Source organism: Lissotriton vulgaris, chromosome 5 (genome assembly GCF_964263255.1).
Source record: "Lissotriton vulgaris chromosome 5, aLisVul1.2, whole genome shotgun sequence".
Taxonomy (NCBI): domain Eukaryota; kingdom Metazoa; phylum Chordata; class Amphibia; order Caudata; family Salamandridae; genus Lissotriton; species Lissotriton vulgaris.
The window spans coordinates 841550071-841574738 of NC_141693.1; the positions used below are offsets into that span (position 1 = coordinate 841550071).

General features: G+C 49.4%; 1 protein-coding gene across 2 annotated transcripts in view; it reads left to right on the forward strand.

Annotated features, from left to right (window-relative positions):
* The window catches only part of CCAR1 (cell division cycle and apoptosis regulator 1), a 1290009-nt gene that overhangs the window by 681725 nt on the left and 583616 nt on the right, over positions 1-24668 (forward strand). For both annotated transcript variants that reach the window (XM_086922386.1, XM_086922387.1), the window contains exon 17: positions 11142-11333. In XM_086922386.1, the coding sequence (XP_086778512.1) occupies positions 11142-11333 (192 nt within the window). The remainder of the gene's footprint in view (positions 1-11141; positions 11334-24668) is intronic.

Below are 24668 nucleotides of genomic sequence, written 5' to 3' on the forward strand. Positions count from 1 at the left end.
GGGCAATTAATAGGATCACAGCGCTTCAGGTGGCCACAGACTCTAGGTTCTCAGCGCTTCACATGGGGCAATTAACCCAGTGCCTCAGGCCCCAGACTGTTCAGTCAGCTCAGGGAGCTACCATTGGGTAGCCAGTAAGGTCCGGCAGGACAGCAATTCCGGCAGTTCAGTTAGGGGGAGTTAGGCAGGACAGCGCAGGCCCAGGTGAAAGCAGGGGGGCTCAGGTGCAGCACAGTCCAGTACCTGGTTGATCCCCCAGTAGTCCCGATTAGCGCCGGGGAGTCTCTTCTCGGTGCTTGTTGGTTCTGGCGCCCTTCTGTGGAAGCAGGTTCCTGGTTTCTTACAGGGGGGGGTGTTGAGTTGAAGGCTTGTCAGCAGGTCACTTCAGATGGTCCCTGGGTTCCCCTCCCGCCGGGCCAGATCAGTGGGCTAGTTCAGGATTCATCACTCTACTTGGAAGGCAGCACCTAAACCCTGTCACTCCCAGTGGCATAGGTCCCTGACTAGGCCCTACCGCCTAAGTCTCCTGCGTGGGTCCCCCAGGTCAGTGATGCCCCAACTGACTAAAAAGTTTCCCTCCCTTCCTTATATATGCCCAGGTCAGGTGACCACTCTCTGAGGTGGCAAAAATAGGCTCTGCCTCTGTTCTGGAAGGTTCCAGGAGCTTCCCCACTCTAACTATGTGCAGGCGATGGAAGGCTGGCATTGCAACAATGTTTGGGGTCCCAGCCAGCTCCTGGCAACTAGGGTGCTACTAGAAAAAGACCACACTGCAGTAGCAGGGGCCAGTGGCAGCCATGTTTGAAGTAGAGAGCACCTGCACCTTAGCATTGATTGGCAATGGGAAGGTGCCCGGAGACCTAAGGCCAACAAAAAAAGGTGGGAAAAATAAGGCAAGGACGAAAAAAATAGGGAAAGACCACCCTAGGGCTGACAGGTCTAAAAGCCCCCAACTGTTCAAGCTTTTCCAACCCAATTCCTCCTCCACTTGTTGTTGCAGGTGAAAGGGGACTGTTCTATGTCATAATTACACAGGGTGAATGGTTTTGTTAATGTGCAACTTAACTTTTACGCCTTTAAAACATCCTAGGCCATTAACCAACTCTGGAAATTCCACCAAAATGGCCTCAGGAATCTGACGAGCAAAGAAAACTAGCCCCAAATCCTCAGCCGTATTAGACCCTACAAGAGTCCCAGTATCTCCTCTGGTCATGTGAACCTTGGTGAGCACTATCGTTCCTTCACTGTGAACTAACACCTCAGTCCCTCCTCATAGGAGAATGGGATTGTGACACCCATACTTGTAAATCTTCGCCTTAGTCGGTACGAGCTAGGGACGTGGTTTCAGCTTCCAAAACTGTGTCTCATCCATCACATTCACTGAAGCCCCTGTATCAACAGAGCAGAGATCCTGACTACTTCAATAGTTATATGGCACAGGAGGGCAGTCTTTTCCACTGCTTGTCACGCCCCACAAGGAAGATTGGAAGTATTTCTCCGTCCTCGTCATGTGCCACACAGCACCCTTCGAGTGCTTTGTGTTCCGACTGAGTGTCACCATTTTCCTCATCTTCCTCCACAGCTAGGTGTTCAATAGTAGGCCAACTGTGCCCACGAAGTCCTGACCCAGTCACGCGACTAACGCTTCAACAGGGTTTCCCATTCGCCAGACAAGCACTTGCTAACTTGTGCATGGCCCCACAGGACATCTCACTTGACTTTTGACCCCTTGTCTGTCTGTCCCTGGCCAGTCTGTGTTGAATGGTTTTAACTCTTTCTTCCTTGACTTTTGTCATGCTTGGAGTCAACACCCCTGCAGCCCCTCGTGCCAGAACTGCTCCCATATCTTCTGATCTACTGTCCACTAACTCATGAGACCTAGCAAGGATCAATCCTTTCATCAAGAAATATTCCAGGTTGACGCATTATCAACTTTCTAAAATTCAAAGATCTGCACTCTTGTCTAATTTGCACCCTGATCTCATCCAGCCGGTCTATAGTTGTGCATGTGTCAGCGAGCCTTCTAAGGCACGCATAGAAAGCATTGACTGATTTATTCTCTTGCTGCTGGGCCTGTCACAATTTAAACTTTTCATAATCAGGATTTAATTGTGGATCAAAGTACCTGTTGAACGTGGCCCCTGCTGCATCAGAGTTAGTGTTACTCCCAGTATTCGGAAGGTTTTTGAACTAATTATAGGGTTCATCACCATCCATGTGAAGCATCATAGAGTGCTTTACAACGTTATCAGCCTCTTGTGTTTCTCAAAAGTAATTATTCAACCTCCCCAACCACTGTCGCCAATGGGGAGCAGAGTTTGCAGGGTCTGCCAATTGACTGAAAGATTGTAGGCCCGCCACTGGTGCATGCGCACTATTTGGATGCATGGATGAGGCATCGCCTGGCACGAAGAGCCAGCACTCTCAATGGGTGTTGTTGACATGGTGCCCTCTCTTTTTCACACAGTGTTCCAATGCTGAATCCACTGCTGGGGGTGCCTTCATCTAGGCTTATGCATTCGATTCAGCCTCTTGCACCCCTGGCGCCTGCACTCTCTTTTTACCACCTGCACTGGATCACTGGCGTATCAAAAGCCTCTCACCTCTGTTACTCATCAGGCAACTTGCATGCGGAATCTCCATCGTCCACTTTCACTGGGCATAATGCCACGGCCATGCCTGTGTGGCCCACCTCTGAGGACGCTGATTCGGCTGGCGCATGCCTTCCCACCAGTGCCTGGATAGGGTCTTGCACCTCCACCGGTGCATCTGCTGCCACTCAGCTCTATCATCTCCCCTCGAAGGACCTCCTTGTACACGAGGCCTGCTCCTGCCGGGAACTGTAGCAACATGTTTCTTTTGCAGCCATCGCGCAGTCCGACCATGAGCGTGGAAACACAACACTTCTCCTCAGGTCAATCCAGAGACATCCATAGCACACTCAGCCGTAGGGGGGGACTGGGAAGACCGGCCGCCTCACAGCAATGTGCAGACCAGCTTCACTCCAAAGAGAACGTGCTGGCAAAGCCCACCCTGCCACGCTGTACTCTGCAGCGAAAGGTGGGCTCTCTCGCACCCAGATAGAACTCCAACCTCGTTGCCAGTGTAAAGGGCCCAAGGCAACCCTTTGCATAGGCCGTCAGGCCTAGAACAACCAATCTTTATTGCACTCCATACAACCCTTGATACTGGTCTTGCCAAAGAACCTCGAGCAATTCTCAGCCCTTTATTTATACCATTCAGCCGAGCCCGGGCTCCTTGGTGAGTGTGTGATATATTGTATAGTGGAGGCCAGGTAATACTCTACAAAAACCACTGTGAATATGTATGATGATGTTCACTTAAACGATTGCATCTCAGAATTACTTTATAGTTGTTACCACAGGTTTTGTAGTCCTACAGTCAATAGTAGGTTTGCGAATGAGGTATATGTATCTGAAAGAGAAATGTTAGTGATAGATTCCTTACCTTAGAATATCCCCTGGCGTCAGACTGGATCCAGAAGGTTTTGCTAGCAGTCCCTCTGTGCGTCAGTAGGTGTTGTCGTGCGGCTCCGCGTCCATTGCTGGCGTCGTAAGCGCCGAGATGACGTCACGGAGACTACTTAGGCGCCACCCATGCGCGCTGACGTCAGTTCTTTATTTTTCCGGGCCAAATAAGCGCTGATCCGGTTAGAGCATGTACCTTAGTCACTTTTTTTTTTTTAAACCTTTATTGTAACATTCAATAATAATACAAGCATGGGCCTACAACCGCAGGGGCCGGCCGCTAAACAAATTTAAGACCCACTATATCACGGTACGACACAGCTCATCAGCCGACAACCCTTAGGTCCGGCAGCGATTCAGGATAGAACTTGTACTAGAACACACAACTAGGTCACAGGATGAGACAGAGGTTTCATTTTATGTTATCTAAGTAAATGGATCAGGTGCCATACAATCAAACAGAAGAATACGGGGGACAGGTCAAGAGACAGGATATGCACGTAGGAACAGCTATAATTAGGTACACTGGCGCCAAAGCCTATGAACAGGTGTAAACAACAATACGAATATATGTTCTACCTAAGCGCCAGTTCTCAGGGCCTGTCCACCCAAAAATAGGATAATGTAAGAAGCATGAGCACTAAGTACAAATACACAATAAAAATCAGGATGATTCGCGAGCTATACTGATCCTAAAGGAAAGAAAAAGAAGGAAGAAAAAGGCCATAGAAATAAATAAAGGCAAAATAAAAAACCCCTCCAACCCCCCACCCTGCACCCCTGCAGATGGCTACAGTCTAACCCCACTAGCAGCGTGCCTGTCGCCCCAAATAACTAAAACCCTAAAAGTAGGAAAAAGAATGGAGGAGGGCATATCCGTATGGGCTCCCAGCCCCCTTAGTCCCCCGCCAGAGACAGACGCCCCCTATCGCGAAAAGACCAATGTATGACAACCCTTATTGAAGAAATTAGGGGGCACCGTGATACACCGCCCAGCCTCGTAAATCAACCAGTTGCAGGTCAAACACCCCTAAAAGCCACTCCAAACTGTCCCAATCTAATTGATCTTACCCTTGACCCTTCCGAACCGGTACAAGAACCCCCCCAGAGAGACCCAAATGCACACAAAAGAGTCATAGAGGAGAAGGAAGTCATCAAGAATCAATCCGTTACAACTCGTAGACGGTGAGTCCACGAGAACTTCAGACGCAGAAAAATTCTCTCTCCTAGATGGACAGTCCCAATGTATCTTGCCACGGGGTCGTAAATTCACCAAAAAGGGAGAAGAAGACAACAAGATGAAGGAAAAGTCAACAACAAAAGTCTCCGGGAGGGGAACGCCTTTCGATACCTCCAAAGTCAATGATGATGGAAGGTTCGGGGGCACACTCACGACCTCGGGAACACCGTCCTCCAGGGCACCATCCGATGGTTCCAATACCTGCTTCCTCACGGGGTCCTCACACGGAGTCAAAATGGCCGGGGCTTGAATGGCTGCAGATTGCTGTTCCAACAGAGAGGCAGGGTCCGGTTCCACAAGCAGCATTCCAGATAGGCTTGTGTCCAACTTGTTCAATAAGACATCCATATGTGAATGAAACGCCCAAATCTCTGCTAATATTGACCTCAGCGATGGCTCAAGCACCGTTTGATCCATAGTCTCACGCCCGACACCAATCACAATCACCTCCCCGGTGAATCTGGCATCTCCGGGGGGGACAAACAGGATCACGAACGGGCAGATGCGGAGGGCGACCAGTCTTTATCTGCAGCCGCGGTCACCCCCGTTTAATGCCGCAAGCCAGGACCCCGACCCACCGAACCCCAGCGGGGATCAATACCGGGTCTGCGGGACGGGGACCCCAACCCACAGTCAACGGCAAGCAAAGTCACTCCTCCATCAATGCTGAGCAATGGAAACGATCGCCGCCAGAGCCTCCACTCAGATTGACTGGACCCTGCCTGGGTCTCCCGTCCGATGTTGTTGCACTGCAGCCCGGCTGTGCAAGTACTCGAGGCCCCGGCTTCCCCGCTGGAGTAGGCCACAATCTTCAACGTTTGTTCGTCAATTCAGCCGATAAAAGTTTCCGGATTTCACCATCGGAGTACGGAACAGTTCATTCACACAGAGGCTAGGTGTAAAATCAGGATAATGTACAGGATCTTGTGACGGGATACGGAGGTCGGCGGAGCTGGGAGCCTAAGCAGCCATCTTGTTTGCCAGCGTAGCTCCACCCTTAGTCACTTTTTGACTATCCTTTTGGGACTTTTTGTCTCTGTTTGGTCTTCTCTGGTGCTTGTAGGGATGTCTGGTTTGAAGTCCTGTGGAGCCTGCCATCGCAACATGTCGGTGGCGGTCCTGGGGCCATTCTAGAGAACGCTCGTGGGGCCACCGCTCTGGTTCCAAGTCTTCACCCTCGGATTCTGGTAAGAGATGTCACAAAAAGAAGTCGAAGAAGCGTTTTCGCTCTCAGACGTGCCTCCTTCGGTCCCCGGATGCAGAGGAGGGGGACAGGGGCTCCGCCCCTGCGACTCCTTCGGAGCCTGAGAGTCCCACGCCCTACCCACTTTATCCGGGTCTGTCGGCGACTCCCGCACAGATGCAAGAATTTCTGCCGCCATGGACCACCAGTTTAGGCCTCGGGCTCCCGCTGGTGCGCCTTCGGGCACGCGGTCCCGTGTCAGGATCCTGCCGGGCCGCCGACTCCACCGGCGGCCCCGGCGCCACAGGATCCTGCGCCGTTGGCTCCAGCCACGGCGCCATGAGGTCCCATGCTGCCGGTTCTGGCCCCAGTCTAGGCATGAGCGGATTTTGCGGATTGGCAATCCGCGAATTTGCGGATTTGCGAACTCGCAATCCGCAAAAAGCGCGAATTCCCGCGAATTTGCGGATTTTTATTTTTTTTGTGTTCGCCCGTGTTTCTGCCAGTTCGCGAGGGTTTTTACAATTTCGCAATTTGCGAACTTACCTGTCGGGTCGCAAGTTTTGCGAACTTGTTGTTTCTACGTGTCCAACCTGTTTGGGACACTCTTCTTCATCACTGCCACTCTCTGTCACCACTGCCACTCATGCCACCCTCTGGCCCACCCATGCCACCCTCTGTTTCATCACCACACCCTCTGGTTGTCCAGTGTACATTATTTTCGGCAAAGCAAAGCACACCTTCCCTGCCTCAAGTGACCTGAATTAATTTGGGGCTGATTAATGTGTCACAGAATATTTTTTTAGCTGGCACCTGCTTCCTTAGTGCGCCCTGATTAGTGATCTTTTGCACTTGCTAAGTGCTTTCATTGTTGCAAAATTAGTTACAACACCTGCCCTGCCCCAACTGACAATAATGAATTAGGGGCTGATTAATGGATTTTAACTTCAAGCCTGGCTCCTGCTTGTCTCCCTTAGCTGTAATTCATGACCTTTGTGGCATATGTGTAACTATTCTGAGGTTCAGAGCAGGGTCACATAATAGTTTCAACTGGCAACTGAACTCTGGAGGGGCCCCTCAGGAAGCACTACAGGAAATGGCTACTAATGATGTGCCTGAACTTTTGAACCTGGTAAGTAGTTACTTTCAGTTTTGCTTAGATCGTATTTCTGCAATTTCGCACTTATTCGCGGGGCGCGAACTCACGCGAACAGTGCGAGCAGTGCGAGCAAAATCCGCTGCTCGCGGATTTGCGGATTTTGCAGGAAATTCGCAAATCTCGCGGATTGCGGATTTCCCGAAAATCCGCAAAATCCGCGAGCGGAACGGATTTTCCGCCCATGCCTACCCCAGTCACACCTTCGGCTCCACCTGCGGCGCCGCAGTGGATGCCGTTGGTCCCACCTTTACCCTGGTTCCCGGATGGTTTTGTCCCCGCTTGGGATCCGAATTGGAAGACGCGCCGGTTCGGCCCCGGCCAGCACCATTCCCGGCGCCGCTTTTGACGCCGTTCGTTCCTTCCCCGGTCCCTGCCCCGCCGCTGCTGCGGTCGGTGCCACAGACGGCGGAGGTAGAGGATGACTAGGAGGGGTACGAGGACCCTCTGGCTCATCAGTGTGACTCTGAGCAGGATTGGGCGGACGACTTGGAAGAGGCTGGCGGCCTCGAGGCCTCCTCTGATCCGGGGTTTTCCTCTCCCCCGCCTACTATGGAGGAAGGTGCCTCGTTCACGGTGGTGCTCCATCGGGCAGCTGAGGTTCTTAACCTTGATCGCCCTACGGTCGCCGTAAAGACTAATCTCCATACTGAGGTGCTCCAGTCGGCGTCCACGTCATCGGAGCCACTGTTGCCCTTTAATGATGCCCTCACTGACGTCTTGTTGGGCACTTGGTCACGACCGGCCACAGGGGCCCCTGTGGATAAGAACATTGCCAGGCGTCATCGTCCGGCGCCGGGTGACCCTGCCTTTCTGACCACTCATCCGACGCCCGAGAGTCTGGTCATTCCGGCTTCGACCTCCCAGAGTGCCTTTCCCACAACTCCACCGGATAAGGGCTCTGAAAGGCTGGAGCAGTTTGGCAAATGGTTGTTCTCCTCGACCAGCTTGGGACTGCATTCAGTGAACACCGCATGTCTGTTGGGTTGCTATTCCCACGCAGTGTGGGATACAGTTGCTCAGGTGCTGCCCCAGTGCTCGGAGGAGGTCCAGGCGGTGCCGTCCCAGGCTGTGGCCTGGGTAAGGATGCGGCTAAATTCGCCATCTGTTGTGGCTTAGACACTGCGGACTCTCTTGGTAGGGCAATTTCAACGACTGTGGCGCTTCAATGCCACGCCTGGTTGAGATCTACAGGGTTCTCTCCGGACGTCCAGAGCTTGCTTATGGACGTGCCCTTTAAAGGCACTCGCCTGTTTGGTGATAAGGCTGACAGTGGGCTAGAGCGTTTTAAGGACTCTCAAGCTACGGCCAAGTCCTTAGGCCTTTCTGCCACACGCCCGGCCATGTCTACCTTTCATTCCTTTCGTGGCCATGGAAGGAGTGCCCCTGCTCGCTCGTTCAATCAAAAGCCTGCGCAGAACCAGGCCCAGCGCAGCCCGGGGCATGGAGGCCGCCATGGCAGCTCCGGGGGCCAGCGTGAGGGTCAGTCCACCTCTGCTCCTGCAGCATCCTCCTCAAAGCCTCCTAGTCCGAGCTTTGGGGTGCACCCCACGCCGGTTGGCGGAAGGATTCAACATCACCTCCCCCACTGGCATTCTGTCACTTCGGACAGGTGGGTGCTGCAAATTGTCCGAAGGGGTTACTCCCTCCCCTTCGAGTCTACCCCCGCCATGCCACCTCAGTTCCACCACATGTCGAGGGATCACTTTGCGCTTCTCCGGCAGGAAGTCACTGCCCTGCTGTTCAAGGGGGCTGTTGAGCGCATTCCTGGGCAAGAAGTAGGACGTGCTTGTTATTCCCACTACTTTCTGGTCCCCCAGAAGGACAAGGGGAGCCTGCGCCCCATTTTGGACCTCAGGAAAGTCAGTTGCTTCCTCCGGAAGGAGAATTTCAAGATGTTGACTCTGGCACAGGTCTTGGCTGCCCTCGACCCTGAAGACTTGCAGGATGCATATTTTCACATCCCTGCCGGCCCACTGGCGTTACCTGCGGTTCACGGTAGGCCAGGAGTATTTTCAGTTTGCCGTGCTCCCCTTTGGCCTTACCAGCGCCCCTCGGGTGTTCACGAAAGTGATGGCGGTGGTCGCAGCTCACCTGCGCAGGTCAGCGGTGTCCGTATTCCCCTACCTCGACCACTGGTTGTTGAAGGCGGGCTCACCCCTGGCAGTTTTCACCCACCTTCAAACTACGGCCGACCTCCTCAATTCGGTGGGGTTCTCCATCAACGTGCCGAAGTCGCACTGGAGTACCTCTCAGAAGCACTCTTTCATCGGAGCGGTTCTGGATTCAACGCAGTTTCTTTTTTATCCTCCCGAGCAGCGAGTCCGGTATATTCAGGCTATGATTCTGCCTGGGTTTCAGTCAAAATGACCCTCTGGCTCCTAGGCCTGATGGCCTCCTGCATCCTGCTGGTTCAGCATGCCAGATGGCTTATGCAGGCTCTGCAGTGGGACCGGAAGTTCCAGTGGGCGCAGCATCAGGGCAACCTGTCTGATCATTTCCAGATCTCGGAGGGCACTGCACACCAATTGCAGTTGTTGCTAACCAAATCGCGATTGGGTCAGCAGCAGATCCCTCCCCCTTCCCCAAACGGAGCACACAGTGGTGACAGGTGCGTCCCTCCTGGGATGAGGAGGCCACTTGGGAGAGGCGGAGATCAGAGGCCTCGGGTCACCGGCGGAGTCCCGGCTCCATATCAACCTTTTGGAGCTTCGGGCGATCCGACTTGCACTGAAAGCATTCCTTCCCTTTGTCCGGGGAAGTGTGGTGCAGGGGTTCACGGATAACACCACCTGCATGTGGAATTGCAACAAACAGGGCAGGTGGGGTCCTGGACCCTATGTCAGGAGGCTCTGCGCATTTGGACATGGCTGGAACGTCAAGGCATTACCTTGGTGGTACAACACCTGGCAGGTCCTCTGAACGCCAGGGCGGACGAACTCAGCCACCAGTGCTTGATGGATCACGAATGGTGTCTGAACTCAGACGTGGCGCAAGGTCTCTTTCAGCAGTGGGGAGAGCCTTGGTTAGATCTATTCGCCACCGAAGAGAACGCGCAATGTCATCAGTTCTGTGCGTTGGAATTTCCACGGCCACGCTCGCTAGGCGACACTTTTCGTCGCAAGTGGAGCTGCGGTCTGTTGTACGCCTTTCCGCCTATACCACTTCTGCCCAGAGTGCTGAAGATTTGGCGCGAGCAGGCCCAAGTCATGATTGTGGCTCCGGATTGGGCACGAAGATACTGGTATCCCGAGCTACTCAGCAAGGCAATCGACCCACCGATCCGACTGCCTCTTCGAGAGGATCTCTGTCGCAGCAGCAGGGAACGGTCCTCCAACGGAACCTGTCCAGCCTCCAACTCCATGCGTGGAGATTGAGCGGCAACAGTAAATTGCCTTGACAGCCAAGTCCGTAGAGACGGCTTCTTTGGCCGTTCTGTTCTCTGTAACTTTCTGGTGTGATCTTGTTCGCAGACCCACCTCCGGGGTTGGTATTGCTGGGGTATCTATTCTAAGGTAAGGAATCTATCACTAACGTGTCTCTTTCAGATGCACAAGTTACTACTTGTGTAACGGTATATCTGTAAGAGACATTAGTCAGTGATAGATTCCCTACCGCCCCACCCATCCTCCCCGTTCTGCGAACTGATTTCTAGGGTAGGGACATCCCTTTTAAGGGACCTAGTTTCTTACGCACCAGTGGTCAGTTTCTCGTATGGCTCTGCGTTCCTGTCGCAGAAAGTCATGTACAGAACTGACATCAGCGTGCATTGGTGGTGCCTAAGTAGTCTCCGTGACGTCATCTCGGCGCTTACGACGCCAGCGACGGACACGGAACCGCTCGACGCCACCTGATGCGCAGAGGTACTGCTAGCAAAACTTTCCGGATCCAGTCTGACACCTGGGGATATTCTAAAGTAAGGAATCTATCACTAACTAATGTCTCTTACAGATATATCGTTACACAAGTAGTAACTTGTGCATCTGTGCTACATTGTTTTTCTTATTCAATCCATGTTTTTATATTAAACTCTATTGTCTTCTTTAGCTAAATGGTATTTTCTGTTTTTTTCAGGAAGAAGAGAAAAAACGGCATGAGAACATGGGACGACAGCGTATTGAGAGGCGCTATGTCTTGCCAGCTGAGCCTGCAATCATTGTGCACCCTAACAGGGAAGCAAAAAATGGAAAATTTGACTGCAGTGTTATGTCTCTAAGTGTCCTTCTGGACTACAGATTAGAGGATAATAAAGAACATTCTTTTGAGGTAAAGAACACCTTGCTAATTCCATGTAATTATGTATGTTACATGTAATACAGAGTGATCTTATATTAACTGCTCAAGACATGCAGCGTCAAGTCAAAGAAAACCAGATTTGTGACAGGACAGGGTAATTGAACGTGTTTTAACAGCTGTTACATTTGAAGATAGAATTCCTGGACCTCTGTTTAGAGTAGTGATGACCTCTGACAATGTAATCTTGTTCCATTTTGTTTCTTATATTTTATTGATGTACCTGAATCACTTTTCTGTCATTTGGAAATGAAGTCTTATGTAGCCTGTAAGCCAACAGATTGGATGGAGATGCAACACTGGCAGTGGAACATGATCATCTCTCTCAAATAGTAATAAAAAAGCATTTTCAGCTGGTTTGCAAGGATGTGAGAACACTGGAATGGCAGCATGTCTCTAAACTCTGCTAGAGAAGCCTGTTGTTTTGCCTCGATTATATCCACCCCTGACTAGAGATTGGGGCTCTGATTCTCTTACGATATACCTGTGACAACAGCATTGCAGCTTTTGTGCTGAAGAGCCCACTGGTGTACGATGCCCCGTGCGGAACATGAGCTGACACATACTTTCATATTTATCATAAAGTTATGGTTTCTGTGTTTGCCCTCCATCCTATCAGCATTTAGGACCTCATATGTGGCGAATGTTTGGACATCAGTAACCAGAGAAGGTGTGGGAAATGTTGTAGACAAGGGAACTCTTTGCTGGTCCACAGATGGCGAAGGATGTATCCCATGGCTGACAGAGTGGCTATGGACTCCTTAACATTAAATGTTCCCTCTCAGTTTTTCTCAACTGCTCCAGCACCTGGGCCTTCTGCCTATGTACTAATGATTCTATGTCGGCCCACCAGTGAGTACCCATATTTGATCTGATGGACCTCACATCTACCAAATTCTTGGGAATGGGACTCCCTTTCCTTCCCATGCTAATTTCATCCATAGTTCCCCTTCCCTTTAGAAACACTCATCCATACTCTGCATTCGATTTCTCCTCACCCAATCACCCCTTACAAGGTGTGTTTTTCTCCAGAGTGATTTTCATCCCTAGAACACTCAGACAGAAACCCCCCTTAAAGAGGTCAACCAGGGGGCGTGTCCCTGTCGCCGAACATGGTGGGTGTCAAGCGCAGACACTCCCCTGCCTGCGACAATCTCTCATCATCCGCCGAGTACAGAGTCATTCATCTGAGGTGGATTGCCTCACCGCTGAGCCAGAGGGGCATGAGCCATAAGGCTTCCCCACTCCGGCCTAATCAGGCCCACGGTGGCTGCCGTTTCCACGGCCTTTGCCATTGCCAGTTTTCTATCATAGAGGACCCGGGCCTGCGGAGCGAGTGTGCATTTCTACGCTCTCCGTGGCCCTTAATTGAGATCAGGCCGCAGGTTCTTAATGGTTGGGGGCTGGTGTGGCCGTGCGGCTTACCAGGCCCTAAGTGTGCACGATTGGGAGCCTTGATTGTGTGGGTGGACTGCCCCCTGGGGGACAGCATTAAGCTGTGAGTGGACTCCCCTGTATAGCAGGTGTGGCAGCTACTGATGGGGGTCCATTCCATTTGAACTTCTCATCTAAGCTGCCCTGTCCGCCTTGGACACCCAGTGCAGGTGGGTTGTAAGGGCTGCCCGACGTAGATTTTCTTGTCCTGGCCCTCCGTTCTCTGGAGTTGCGGTCGTTCTCAAACTGGATTTGGGTGTGTCGCTGTCTGTCCCTGTAAATTGAACAAAATTGGGGCTGCCATTGCTGAGGCCCATGTGGCATTTGTGGATAAGTTTTATTAGTTTACCAACGATCTGGTGACCTTCTGTGAAAACCAACATAAGCTGTCTGAAAAGGTCATCGTGAATACACAGGCCCTGGGAGAGCTGCGGCCGGCTGCGTGGGAACTTGCTGAGAAGACTCATGACATTGCGGAGAGGCTGTGAGTTGCTGACCAGACACTAGATGATGCAGAGGGCCGCTCATGCCACAACACCATTCGTCTTATTGGCCTCCTCCAGTATGCAGAGGGTGTGGACCCAGTGCAGCTCCTGGATTAAGCAGGCCGTGGCTCCCACTACACTCTCACGCTATTTTTGGGTTCGACACGTGTGCACAGACTCTTGAATTATCCTTGACCGGGATTCTTTTTTGACGATGGCTTGAGATAAAGTTTTGTCTCGTACAAAAATAGGAAGATAATGTTTTTACCGGACTACACACTGGCGGTCCACCACCAGGGCTTCCTTGCTTCAGGTCAAGCGGTATCTGCGCAAGATGGGCCTCAGGTATGCTCTTCTTTTCCCTGCTAAACTGCAGATTTTTTATGGTTATTGTACCCACTTGTTTTCACAGCAGGAGGAGGCCTGGGTCTGGATGGAGTCTTTCAAAGGAAATTCCCGGAGCCAATCGCCATCGCGTCCCTCCTCACTGCAAATGATGACTCAGGTTATGGACACTGTCCGCTGGCTCTGCAGTAGTTGCTCAAAAAGGGGAGACACCTACTCCTGCGCAATGCTGCAATGAGCAGCACAGTGATACCTCGGCATCTCTTCAGAGGCTTTACTTGATTCCTCATCTCCTTACATCGGGGCCGGCAGCCTCCGGGGAGGACAGGCAGTTTGACATCTCCAACTCAGATGCAACTACCCCCTGGTGTTCGCAGCTCAATCAATTGATGATTTGACGTAGACTCGTGCTCTGTAGTGCCTCAACTGTGTGTGTATCATAGCTGCCACAGCAGGCACAGGCTCAAATAAGAGATCCTTTGAAAACTTAAAGATCAGTAAGTATTCCAGCAAGACTCTGCTGGACATGGGACCGCAGGAGCACTAAAACATTAGCACTGCAAAAAAACAGGATCATGGCTTTATAACAGCCCTGACAAGAAGATTAAAAGACCGGATATGGATCAAGACTGGTTAAATATCTGCTCCTGAAATGTCCATCAGCTTGAAAATTAGCTTCAACACAACGAAGCGATTGAATTTTTCCATGCGGGCTCTTACAACTGCCAGGCTATTGAATTTAGTTCCCATAACTCGTTTAAAGTGTTGTTTGTTAATTTTTATAACGCAGGTGAAAGCACCTTTTTAAATGAACATTTACTTAAATTGAAATGCTTTTTAGAATTGTATCGGTTAAAGCAAACCCCGTATTATTCAATAATAATTTTGGGCGATTTTTCTGCGATATGAACTGTCAGGGAGAAGAGGTTTCGGAACCATTAAATCTGTCAATGCCTCATTTTGAGCATACTCCACACGGGGAATGTTTGGAAGAGCTTTTGGCTGTTGTAGATATTCTTGAACCAAGCTACATAGACAAAGAGGAGAGAATTCCGACCTTTAAAGCACGGGGAGAGATACTATTATAGATTTTATCTTTATCTCCTCTACTCTTTTATTCCAAGTAATCTCCTATAATGCTATGTGGTCTCCTTTTATCGACCACAATCTGGTACTTCTTGTTCTGTATAGAGGCTGCAGTTTAAAGGGGAAATCAGAAAAACTAGGGGGCGGAATTCGCCTGAAAACATCTGATCAAGGACGGAGGCTAAAATGGGCCAAAGTTCTTCCCGATTTATTTTTCCAAAACCTCTCTGAGAAGGCTGGGGATATGATTGTAACCTGTCTTGATAACTCACAGGCCCGGCTCCAGGAATGTTTATTTGGGTGGGCCAAGGGTACATTCTGGTGGGCCACTACCGTCCGAATTTGTCGCTTCTGGAGGTAGACTACAAGCCATAGATTACATCATATCTACTTGTCAACAGTCACTATGATACAAGGATTGCTTCTGTGTGTATACAGAACATGTGGAGAGTTATGTATTGGTGCCCCACCACTGACCTATTTCTCTGTAGATACCTTTACTACAACCCTCCAACAGTGCACTCCATCTCTTCGTAACCCCTCCGCCTCATGACCTCCTCCTCAGACTCCCTCACTACCACCCTCCACCAGTACCCCTCATCTCTCTGTATCTCCCACCCTCCCCCCATGACCTACTCCTCGGATTCCCTCACTGCCACCCTCCAACAGTGCCCTTCATCTCTCCAAAGCCCCTCTCCCTCATGATCTCATCCTCGGATTCCCACACTACCACCTTCCAACAGCGCCCCTCATCTCTCCAAAGGCCCTCCTCCCCATGACCTCCTCCTTGGCTTCCCTCATTGCCACCCTCCACCAGTGCCCCTCATCGCTCCATAGCCCAGCCCCCCATGACCTCCTCCTTGGATTCCCTCATTGCCACCCTCCACCAGTGCCCCTCATCTCTCCAAAGGCCCTCCTCCCCATGACCTCCTCCTTGGATTCCCTCACTGCCACCCTTTAACAGTGCCTCTCATCGCTCCATAGCCTCTCCCCCTGATGACCTCCTCCTCGGATTCCCTCATTGCCACCCTCCACAAGTGAGACTCATCGTTCCATAGCCCAGCCCCCATGACCTCCTCCTTGGATTCCCTCATTGCCGCCCTCCACCAGTGCCCCTCATCGCTCCATAGCCCAGCCCCCCCTTTACCTCCTCCTTGGATTCCCTCATTGCCACCCTCCACCAGTGCCCCCATCGCTCCATAGCCCAGCCCCCCCCCCCCTTGACCTCCTCCTTGGATTACCTCATTGCCACCCTCCACCAGTGAGCCTCATCGCTCCATAGCCCAGCGCCCCCATGACCTCCTCCTTGGATTCCCTCATTGCCATCCTCCACCAGTGCCCCTCATCACTCCATAGCCCAGCCCCCCATGACCTCCTCCTTGGATTCCCTCACTGCCACCCTCCACCAGTGCCCCTCATCGCTCCATAGCCCAGCCCCCCATGACCTCCTCCTTGGATTCCCGTATTGCCACCCTCCACCAGTGCCCCTCATCTCTCCAAAGGCCCTCCTCCCCATGACCTTCTACTTGGATTCCCTCATTGCCACCCTCCACCAGTGCCCCTCATCGCTCCATAGCCCAGCGCTCCCATGACCTCCTCCTTGGATTCCCTCATTGCCATCCTCCACCAGTGCCCCTCATCGCTCCATAGCCCAGCCCCACATTACCTCCTCCTTGGAGTCCCTCACTGCCACCCTCCACCTGTGCCCCTCATCGCTCCATAGCCCAGCCCCCCCATGACCACCTCCTTGGATTCCCGCATTGCCACCCTCCACCAGTGCCCCTCATCTCTCCAAAGGCCCTCCTCCCCATGACCTTCTACTTGGATTCCCTCACTGCCACCCTTTAACAGTGCCCCTCATCGCTCCAGAGCCTCTCCCCCTGATGACCTTCTCCTCGGATTCCCTAATTGCCACCCTCCAACAGTGTCATTCATCTCTCTGTAGCCCCTCTCTCATATTCGATTTCATTTGTTGTATTGCGCTACTCATTGTGTAGGTTGTCATAGTACTTTACATCATGCACACATTATGCAGAGACAATGAATTATACAAGTATGTAAATCAGCCTGTAGGTAATGTCACATAAGCCAATGAGGATAACAAGGTGTAGGAATCACATGTTATCCATACTGGTGGGCAATATGTTTTAAGAGGGTTTGGTTTGGAGAAGCACAAACGCAGGATTGAAAGCATACCCCAATGTGTGGTATTGGGTTCTCTAGGCCTACATATTCTGCAGAATACCCTATACACCGTAAGAACTGTTGGCACGGAAACTAGAAAATGCAAAAGACAAGTTTATTAAGACCCCATGGGGTGGCGGTACATTCCTACAGCACCCTTCGGTAATGCAAGAAGTATCACACCGAACATCGGTGCAAGTCCTTCTTTTATACAGTTTTACAGTAATAAAAACATAGGCTGTACACAGTTACAGAGTTTTAGGTACATATATGGTCATTTTTGGAACACAGCCAACTCGTGGGAGGAGCTACAACACCACTGGTCAGTTTGGCGAAACATTCCAAAGTGATGACTGGTCAATCTAAACTGCGCATGTGTGAGCTTGACCATTACTAAAAATAGCCTGTTGCTGGGCAAACTCTGTCAGTGGTACAGAGGAAGGACAAAGGGCATGCTGACCACGAGGCAACGCATTCAACTAAAATGGCCGCCGATACATACAAAATGGCGTCCGACAACTATAGTCAAGATAAGGGAAAAGTACGTGTAGCAAAGCTTAACGCTAACCCGATCACCGTCAAATTACGACAGACGACCCTTTTAGCGTTTAGCTGAAGCTACCTCATAGTGAACGTAATCGGGGTACTCATCTTCAATATCAATAGACATAATTTGTGCTACTTCTTTATGAATCATTTGTTCATGTTTAGCAAAGGCTCGTTGGGATGGAATACAAGCAGAAAGGCACATGGAGCATAATACAGGGCCACACTGGATACAAAGGCATAAAAAGAATAATATCCCAATTATTACACATAGAATCGTCAGCAACTTCCAACCCCAGGTACTAAGTATTGACCAAAACCACCCCGAAAATGTCCATGTACCATTATCAGGATGTATCTCAGCAGCAATTTTATGTAATTTGGATATGGCATCATACACAGAAGGTGAATTATCTGGCACGTATACACAACAACTACTTCCGATAATGCGGCATGCTCCTCCACAATCAGCTAATACTACATCTAATACCATTCTGTTTTGGAGCGTTACAATTCTGGTAATTTGAAGTTCCTCAGTTAAGTTTCCTAGAGCAAAAGCAGTATCATTAGCAACAGCTTCTACAACACGAGTTAACCGTCTTATTTTTCGACTATTCAAAGCAGCTCCAACAAATGAAAAGAGACCGAAATTAAAATCGACATATTGTTGCAACGCAGTATCAGTTTGGTCAATGTCTTCAAGGACTAATGCTCTCTTTGCCCTATTCAATATGAAGTCATGATAAAGGACATAATTGTTATGATACATAGGTGGGGCAATAAACACAGGGGGTAATACAAAAGATATATAACATGTTCCTAACCATCCCATAGGGAGACGATGATAGCCTTTATTTCCACATATAAAATACGTATTTTGGGAGGCCACAAATGAAATGCCATTTGGAGTGTCGAAGGTAAGAGTGGTGTTACATTCACTTCTGCCAACTGGGATTGTACCTTTATTACGAACACAGAGATCAGCTTTGGTATCGATAACAGTAATTACATGTGAACTAGACACATTGACACTCCTTTGGTTATTGTAAACTCGTGGTGCTGACACGTTGTTGGGGAGGTACTCCTCCCATTCAAACTTAGTTCCTTCAGCCTGCGGATAACCATCTTGATCATTGTAGCATATTTTGTTGAGTCAAAAAAGCAGCCCCCCTTTCGTTGGCCATCGCAAAGTGAATAAGAGTGTATACCAGGTATTGCAAGAGCCATTATGGGAAAACGGGAGTGGGATAAGCGGTGTGCCCCCTTTCTTTTGATGTCCAGGCAACATCCCACATACCCAACAGTTCGAAGTGTTAGTCATATTGTGGGTGTGATGCAGAATCTGAATAAAACTGTTGTTCAAATAAGTTTGTCGGTGTCGCTCCTCATGATAAGGCAGAGTAAAATGGAAATGTTCAGATGGAATCGGGGTAGTTGGCAACAAATGTTCTCGTACCGGCACCACAAGTTCTACTACCCAAGCTATCACAGCTATTACAACATTTGTCAGAACAAATAGTACTGCGCCAAGAATTGTCTTGTCTCGTACTGCAGAAGATGCCATTGTTCAAAGTTCAAAATGTCTCAAAAACACAACTAAAAAATAAAAATACGAGTGCTGAGCTTCTGAGGTAGCCGTTGGTTTCTTCTCCGAGATTCAAGACGGGTGTCGCTACACTTGGCAGAACAGATCCCCCCCCCTTGATATTCCCGGCTTCCGTTTCACAAACCCCAGAGCGGTAACTCAACCAGTCTCGCACAAAAAAAAAACTGCTTATCGTGGTCGTAAGTTGTATCTCTCTCTTCCAGAAACAGTGTGGTCCGGGAAGGCTCCCTCCGATTCGTCAGACGTTACAGCTGGGCTATTCTCCTCATCCAAGATGTCTCGATAATCAGACAGCACAGTTGGGCTCACCAGATCCGGAGAGACACGGCGGCAGTGAGTAGAGTGCACCCACCGCTTCCTGTTGGTGACTCGCACAGCCGTACGAGTTGCAAGCAATACCTGCTCGGGGCCACGCCACCTCGGTTCCAGGCTGCTTGTTCTCTCGAAAGAACGGATCATGACATGATCCCCAGGACGAAGATTATGAGCCTCTCCAATAGAATTGTCGGGAAGCGCTTCTCGAACCTGTTGATGAATGGAAAGTAAATCATTTGTTAATCGTGCCAAATAATCGTTCATCATTATACAAGGCACATCATGTAACAATTGAGGCTTAGGAACTCCCCATATATTCATAGGCCTTCTGAACACCACTTCATAAGGTGTGAGGCCAGTTCGGGAATGGGGCACTGATCTGATAGATAGCAACGCCAGAGGCAGAGCATCCGGCCATTTCAAAGACGTGGATGCCACGATCTTTGCTAGCTTCAATTTCAGAGTAGCATTATACCGTTCAACGAGACCTGCTGACTGAGGATGGAACACAGCATGAAATTTCTGCTGAATTCCCAATCCCTTCATCACGTATTCCACAATTTTCCCAACAAAATGAGGACCATTATCACTCCACAAAAATTTACAAACGCCGTATCGAGGGAAGTACTCTTTGAGCAAAACCTTAGCTGTTGTCAATGCTGTATTATCCTTCGTGGGGAAGGCCTCAATCCATTTGCTGAAAGCACACACCACCACTAAGACATACTTAAGGTTATTACAACGCTCAAGCTGGATGTAATCCATTTGCAGTACTTCAAACGGTGCAGTAGGTGGAACAAACCCTCCTTTCGGAGTATGCGTCCCTTTTGCAGGATTGTGCTGTAAACATATCAAACAGGTCTGCACTACTCTTTTGGCCGTATTGGCAATCTCAGGATGCTCCCAAACTCGCGTTAACAATCGAGTAATTGCAAGAGCTCCAACATGTGCCAATCCATGTGTCATTTGAACCATTGCTTGCAAGTAAGCTGCAGGCAATTTCCATCTTTCCATATCTTTGCTTCGCCAGCAACCCTCATCATCCAGCACTCCCTCCGCTGCCCAGGTTGCGAGTTCTGCTTCAGACGCTGATTTCTGGATATCTAGTATCTCCTCTATAGCATCGTGCCATCGCTCAGCCTGTGATTTCACTACATACATTGCTGAGGCAGTTCGTAACATAGCCGTTTCTCTTGCTATGCTATCAGCAAAAGCGTTACCTTGTCCCACTTTGTCAGTGACCTTTTTATGTGCACTGCATTTGATTATCGCCACTTTCTTTGGACAAAGTAACGCGTTCAAGAGATCACGCACTAGTTCTCTGTGCATTATATGTACTCCATGCGAAGTCAAAAACCCACGCTCTCTCCAGAGTAGGCCAAAGTCATGCGCTACTCCGAAGGCGTACCGGCTGTCTGTGTAGATGTTCACACATAAGCCTGCACTCAATTCACAGGCTCTTGTCAAGGCTATTAACTCCGCTGCTTGGGCCGATTTCTGTGGTATTCATGCTGCTTCTACCACTGTCTTAAGTGTCGTGATCGCGTATGCTGCAGAAGTTGTGCCATCTGGCAGCCTTAAACACGATCCATCAACCCACAGTTCCCCATCCACATCTGGAAGTGGCGTATCCTGTAAGTCGACACGACCCTTTGTTTGTTCTTCAGTCAGGAAAACACAATCATGGTGTTCTTCCTCTTGGCCCTCAGCAAACGGATACGGCAATAAGGTGGCAGGGTTCAGGGTAGCACATCTCTTTAGTGTGATGTGTGGCGCCAACAGTGTGAGCTCATATCCTGTTAAACGTGCACTCGTGAGATACTGGGTCTTCGTTTGATTTAACAAAGCATCTACCGCATGGGGAACTAACACCAACAATTTGTGTGACAAAACTATTCCCTCACTCTGCCGTATAGCCACTGCCGTTGCTGCAACTGCTCGGAAACACCCAGGTAATCCTCGTGCCACAGGATCAAGTATTGCCGAAAAGTATGCGCAGGGCCTCTGCTTATCCACGTGTGTCTGCACTAGCACCGACAATGCACACCCACCTTTCTCGTGTACGTACAACGTGAAAATCTTTGTGTAATCTGGTGTACCTAACACTGGTGCAGAACAAAGGGCTTGTCTCAATTGTTCGAAAGCAATCTGACATTCATCTGTCCATTCAAGAGGCATTGGTGTAGTTTTGGACAATAATGCTAACAAAGGTTTTATAATGTGTGAAAACCCCATTATCCACTGTCTACAAAAGGACCTTAAACCTATAAAGGCACGCACATCTCTCTGAGTGCGGGGGACTGGTGTATCTAAAATTGCTTGAATTCGATCAGATGTTAATGCACGTCCCTCCTTAGACAAAAGATGACCGAGGTAGGTCACCTTTGGTCTACAATATTGTAGTTTTTTCCTAGAAACTTTATGATTGTTCTGAGCAAGAAAAGAGAGCAAAGCAAGAGTACTCTCCTCACACTGTGCATATGTGTCTGAAGCCAGTAAAATATCATCAACATACTGGATAAGAGCTACTCCAGACTGCAAATCAAAAGAATCAAGCTGTCTTTTTAAAGCCTGGCTATAAATGCTAGGACTTTCTGTATAGCCTTGAGGAACTCGACAAAATCTATACGATTTATTATTTAATGTGAAGCCAAATAGATATCTGCTATCAGGATGGATGGGAATGGAAAAGAAGGCATTTTTAAGGTCAATTACAGAAAACGTGGTAGCAGTGGGGGGGACCAAAGTAAGTAAGGTGGTGATATCAGACACCACCGGGTACTGAGGCACTACAATTTTGTTGATTTCCCTCAAATCAATAATAAATCGATAGACTTTGTCGTCAGTGTCTTTCTTTAGGATCGGAAGAATCGGACTGTTACAAACATTGTAGGGAACTTCCTCCACGACTCCTGCAATAATCAAATCCTGAACGATGTGCGTCAGGGCAATTTCACCTTCCCTAGATATTTTATACTGGGGTACACGTGGCAAAGACACTCCCTCCTTAACAGTTATTCGAATAGGCGGAATGAGCATCTGTCCCACATCTGTGTCTGATGTAGCCCATAACGTGTGTGGGAGAGAGGCTAATGCTTCAATTTCTTGCATAGTACATAGTCTTCCTACATCCGGATAATTGTCATTCAAAATAACCCGCACTCCTTCAGGAGCGCAGCGTATTGTTGCTCGAAAATATTTAAGCAAATCTATGCCCATAATATTATCTGGGGTATGCGGCGACAATAAGAATGGGCACAGGCCAAAGAATCTGTCAATGTAAAACGTAAGAGGTTGTGACAGTGGGCTTGGAGAGGGTGTTCCATCGAACCCTATGCATGTAATCGTTTCGCCAGACAGGGGAACCCTTGGAACCAAGTTTTTAGACAGAGCACTGCGAGTAGCTCCTGTATCAACCAAAAACTGATCAGTAGAACCCAAAACGCCCGCTGATACATATGGACCTCTTTGATCTACTGGCACTTCAACCGATTCCACACCCCATCCTACGCAATCCTATGCGTGCACATAATCCTGAGACTCCACATTCTCACCCTCCGATATCTGGTACTGATTCCGTCGATCAAAAGTATTACGATCATTCTGACCACGACCCCTCGCCTCAAACCTACCACGATCACTTGCTCCACCTCTCACCCCCGAATAACTATTCCGTGTCCTTCCACCTCCTCGACCACGCTGATTACGTTGCTCACGAAGCACCGGACAATCTTCAGCCCAATGCCCAAACTCTTTACAGTATGCACATTGATCCTCAGCAATATCGGTACGACCATAAGACGTACCATACCCTCCTCGCCTGCCTCTATCATTCCCTCTTGGCTGCGTAGCACGAACCTGAGCCAACATCACCTTCGTCTTTAACTCCTTCACCTTCTTATCGGTACTTTCTTTAGCCTCTAATTCCTGCCGCTCATAATACTGAGCCATAGTTAACAAGGACGCAGGGGTCGCCGTGGTCCAGGAACTTTCACTAGTTTTCAATTGTTTTGCAATCTCCGGTAGGAGATTAGCCACATACTTATCAACGAACAAATGCCTACCCGTATCATCCGTTAATAATTGCCCACTGTAATCATGAAACGCTTCTTCGAAACGTGAAAAGAAGTCAGATACTGACTCGTCCTGTTTCTGTTTGCAAGAGGCTAACATAGTCCAATCAATCTTTTTAGGGGGAACAAGCGTTTTTAATTTATTCAAAATAGCTGTCCGGAGGTCTAAAATTAATTGGCAGGGCTTACATGCAGGCTCCCTATCTAAATCAGCTTGGGCTATAGTTTTCCAATCTGCTCCCAAAATCGCTTGGTCATCAAACTTACGAATCGCTCTCCACATATCAGGGGGTAGTATTAACCCAAAGAAAAGGTCAATATCAACTAACGTCATAACACATGAAGAAATAGCCCCCTCCACTCCTTCATAGAAAGCTGCCGGATTTTTACGGGGATCGGGTAAAGCATTTTTCAATGCCATAACATCTGCCCTATTCCAAGGCGTATACACCCAATTATATATGAAATACCCTTTTGCATCCCCGGACAATTTATCATCACTGGTACCTTGCCCTTTGGGGGGAACATACAAAGGTGCAGCTTCACGCATGGGCATAACATGAACTTTAGAACGCTTATCTGCTCCAAAGATAGAACACTCTTTGGATTGTTCCATCGACCCCGGCGCAGGCACGTCTGCTGCTTTTCGTGCTTCACGCAATCTGGACACCTCATCCCATAGGTGGACCAACCGTCGGAAAAATTCATCCGCATCTGCAATAACAAATAAACCTTTACTCATATTCTCACGATGAACTGATATATCCTTAGGCTCTAAATCAGTTGAATTTATCCTAAATCGTTCTACAACTTCATCTCCGAGAGCACTTAAAAAATACAACTGTTCTCGCTCTGCCAACTTATTCATTTAATTTTTAATCTCTGACATAGTTATTTTATTCAAATTAAGTTTGCGAGCAAAACTGCGCAACTCCGCAGCTTCACCAGCAGTTAACCTCATACTCTTACTCCCATACTCCTCATTGTCCGAGTCCTCGTCCGGGGCCGTAGGCGAAACGTACGGAGGCGGGCACCGATCTAGTAATGAAAAATCATCAACTTCATTAGTAAGGACAGGATAAAGCGGACGCCGAATAGGAAATTGACCGCTCGTTTGCAAATTACGTTCCCGTGCCTCCCTCTCTTTCTTTTCCTGCAACTCCTTCTCCTCCAGCTGTAAAGCCTTATCCCGAGCAGCCTTACGCTGCTCTTTCTCTGCCAAGGCTATCTCACG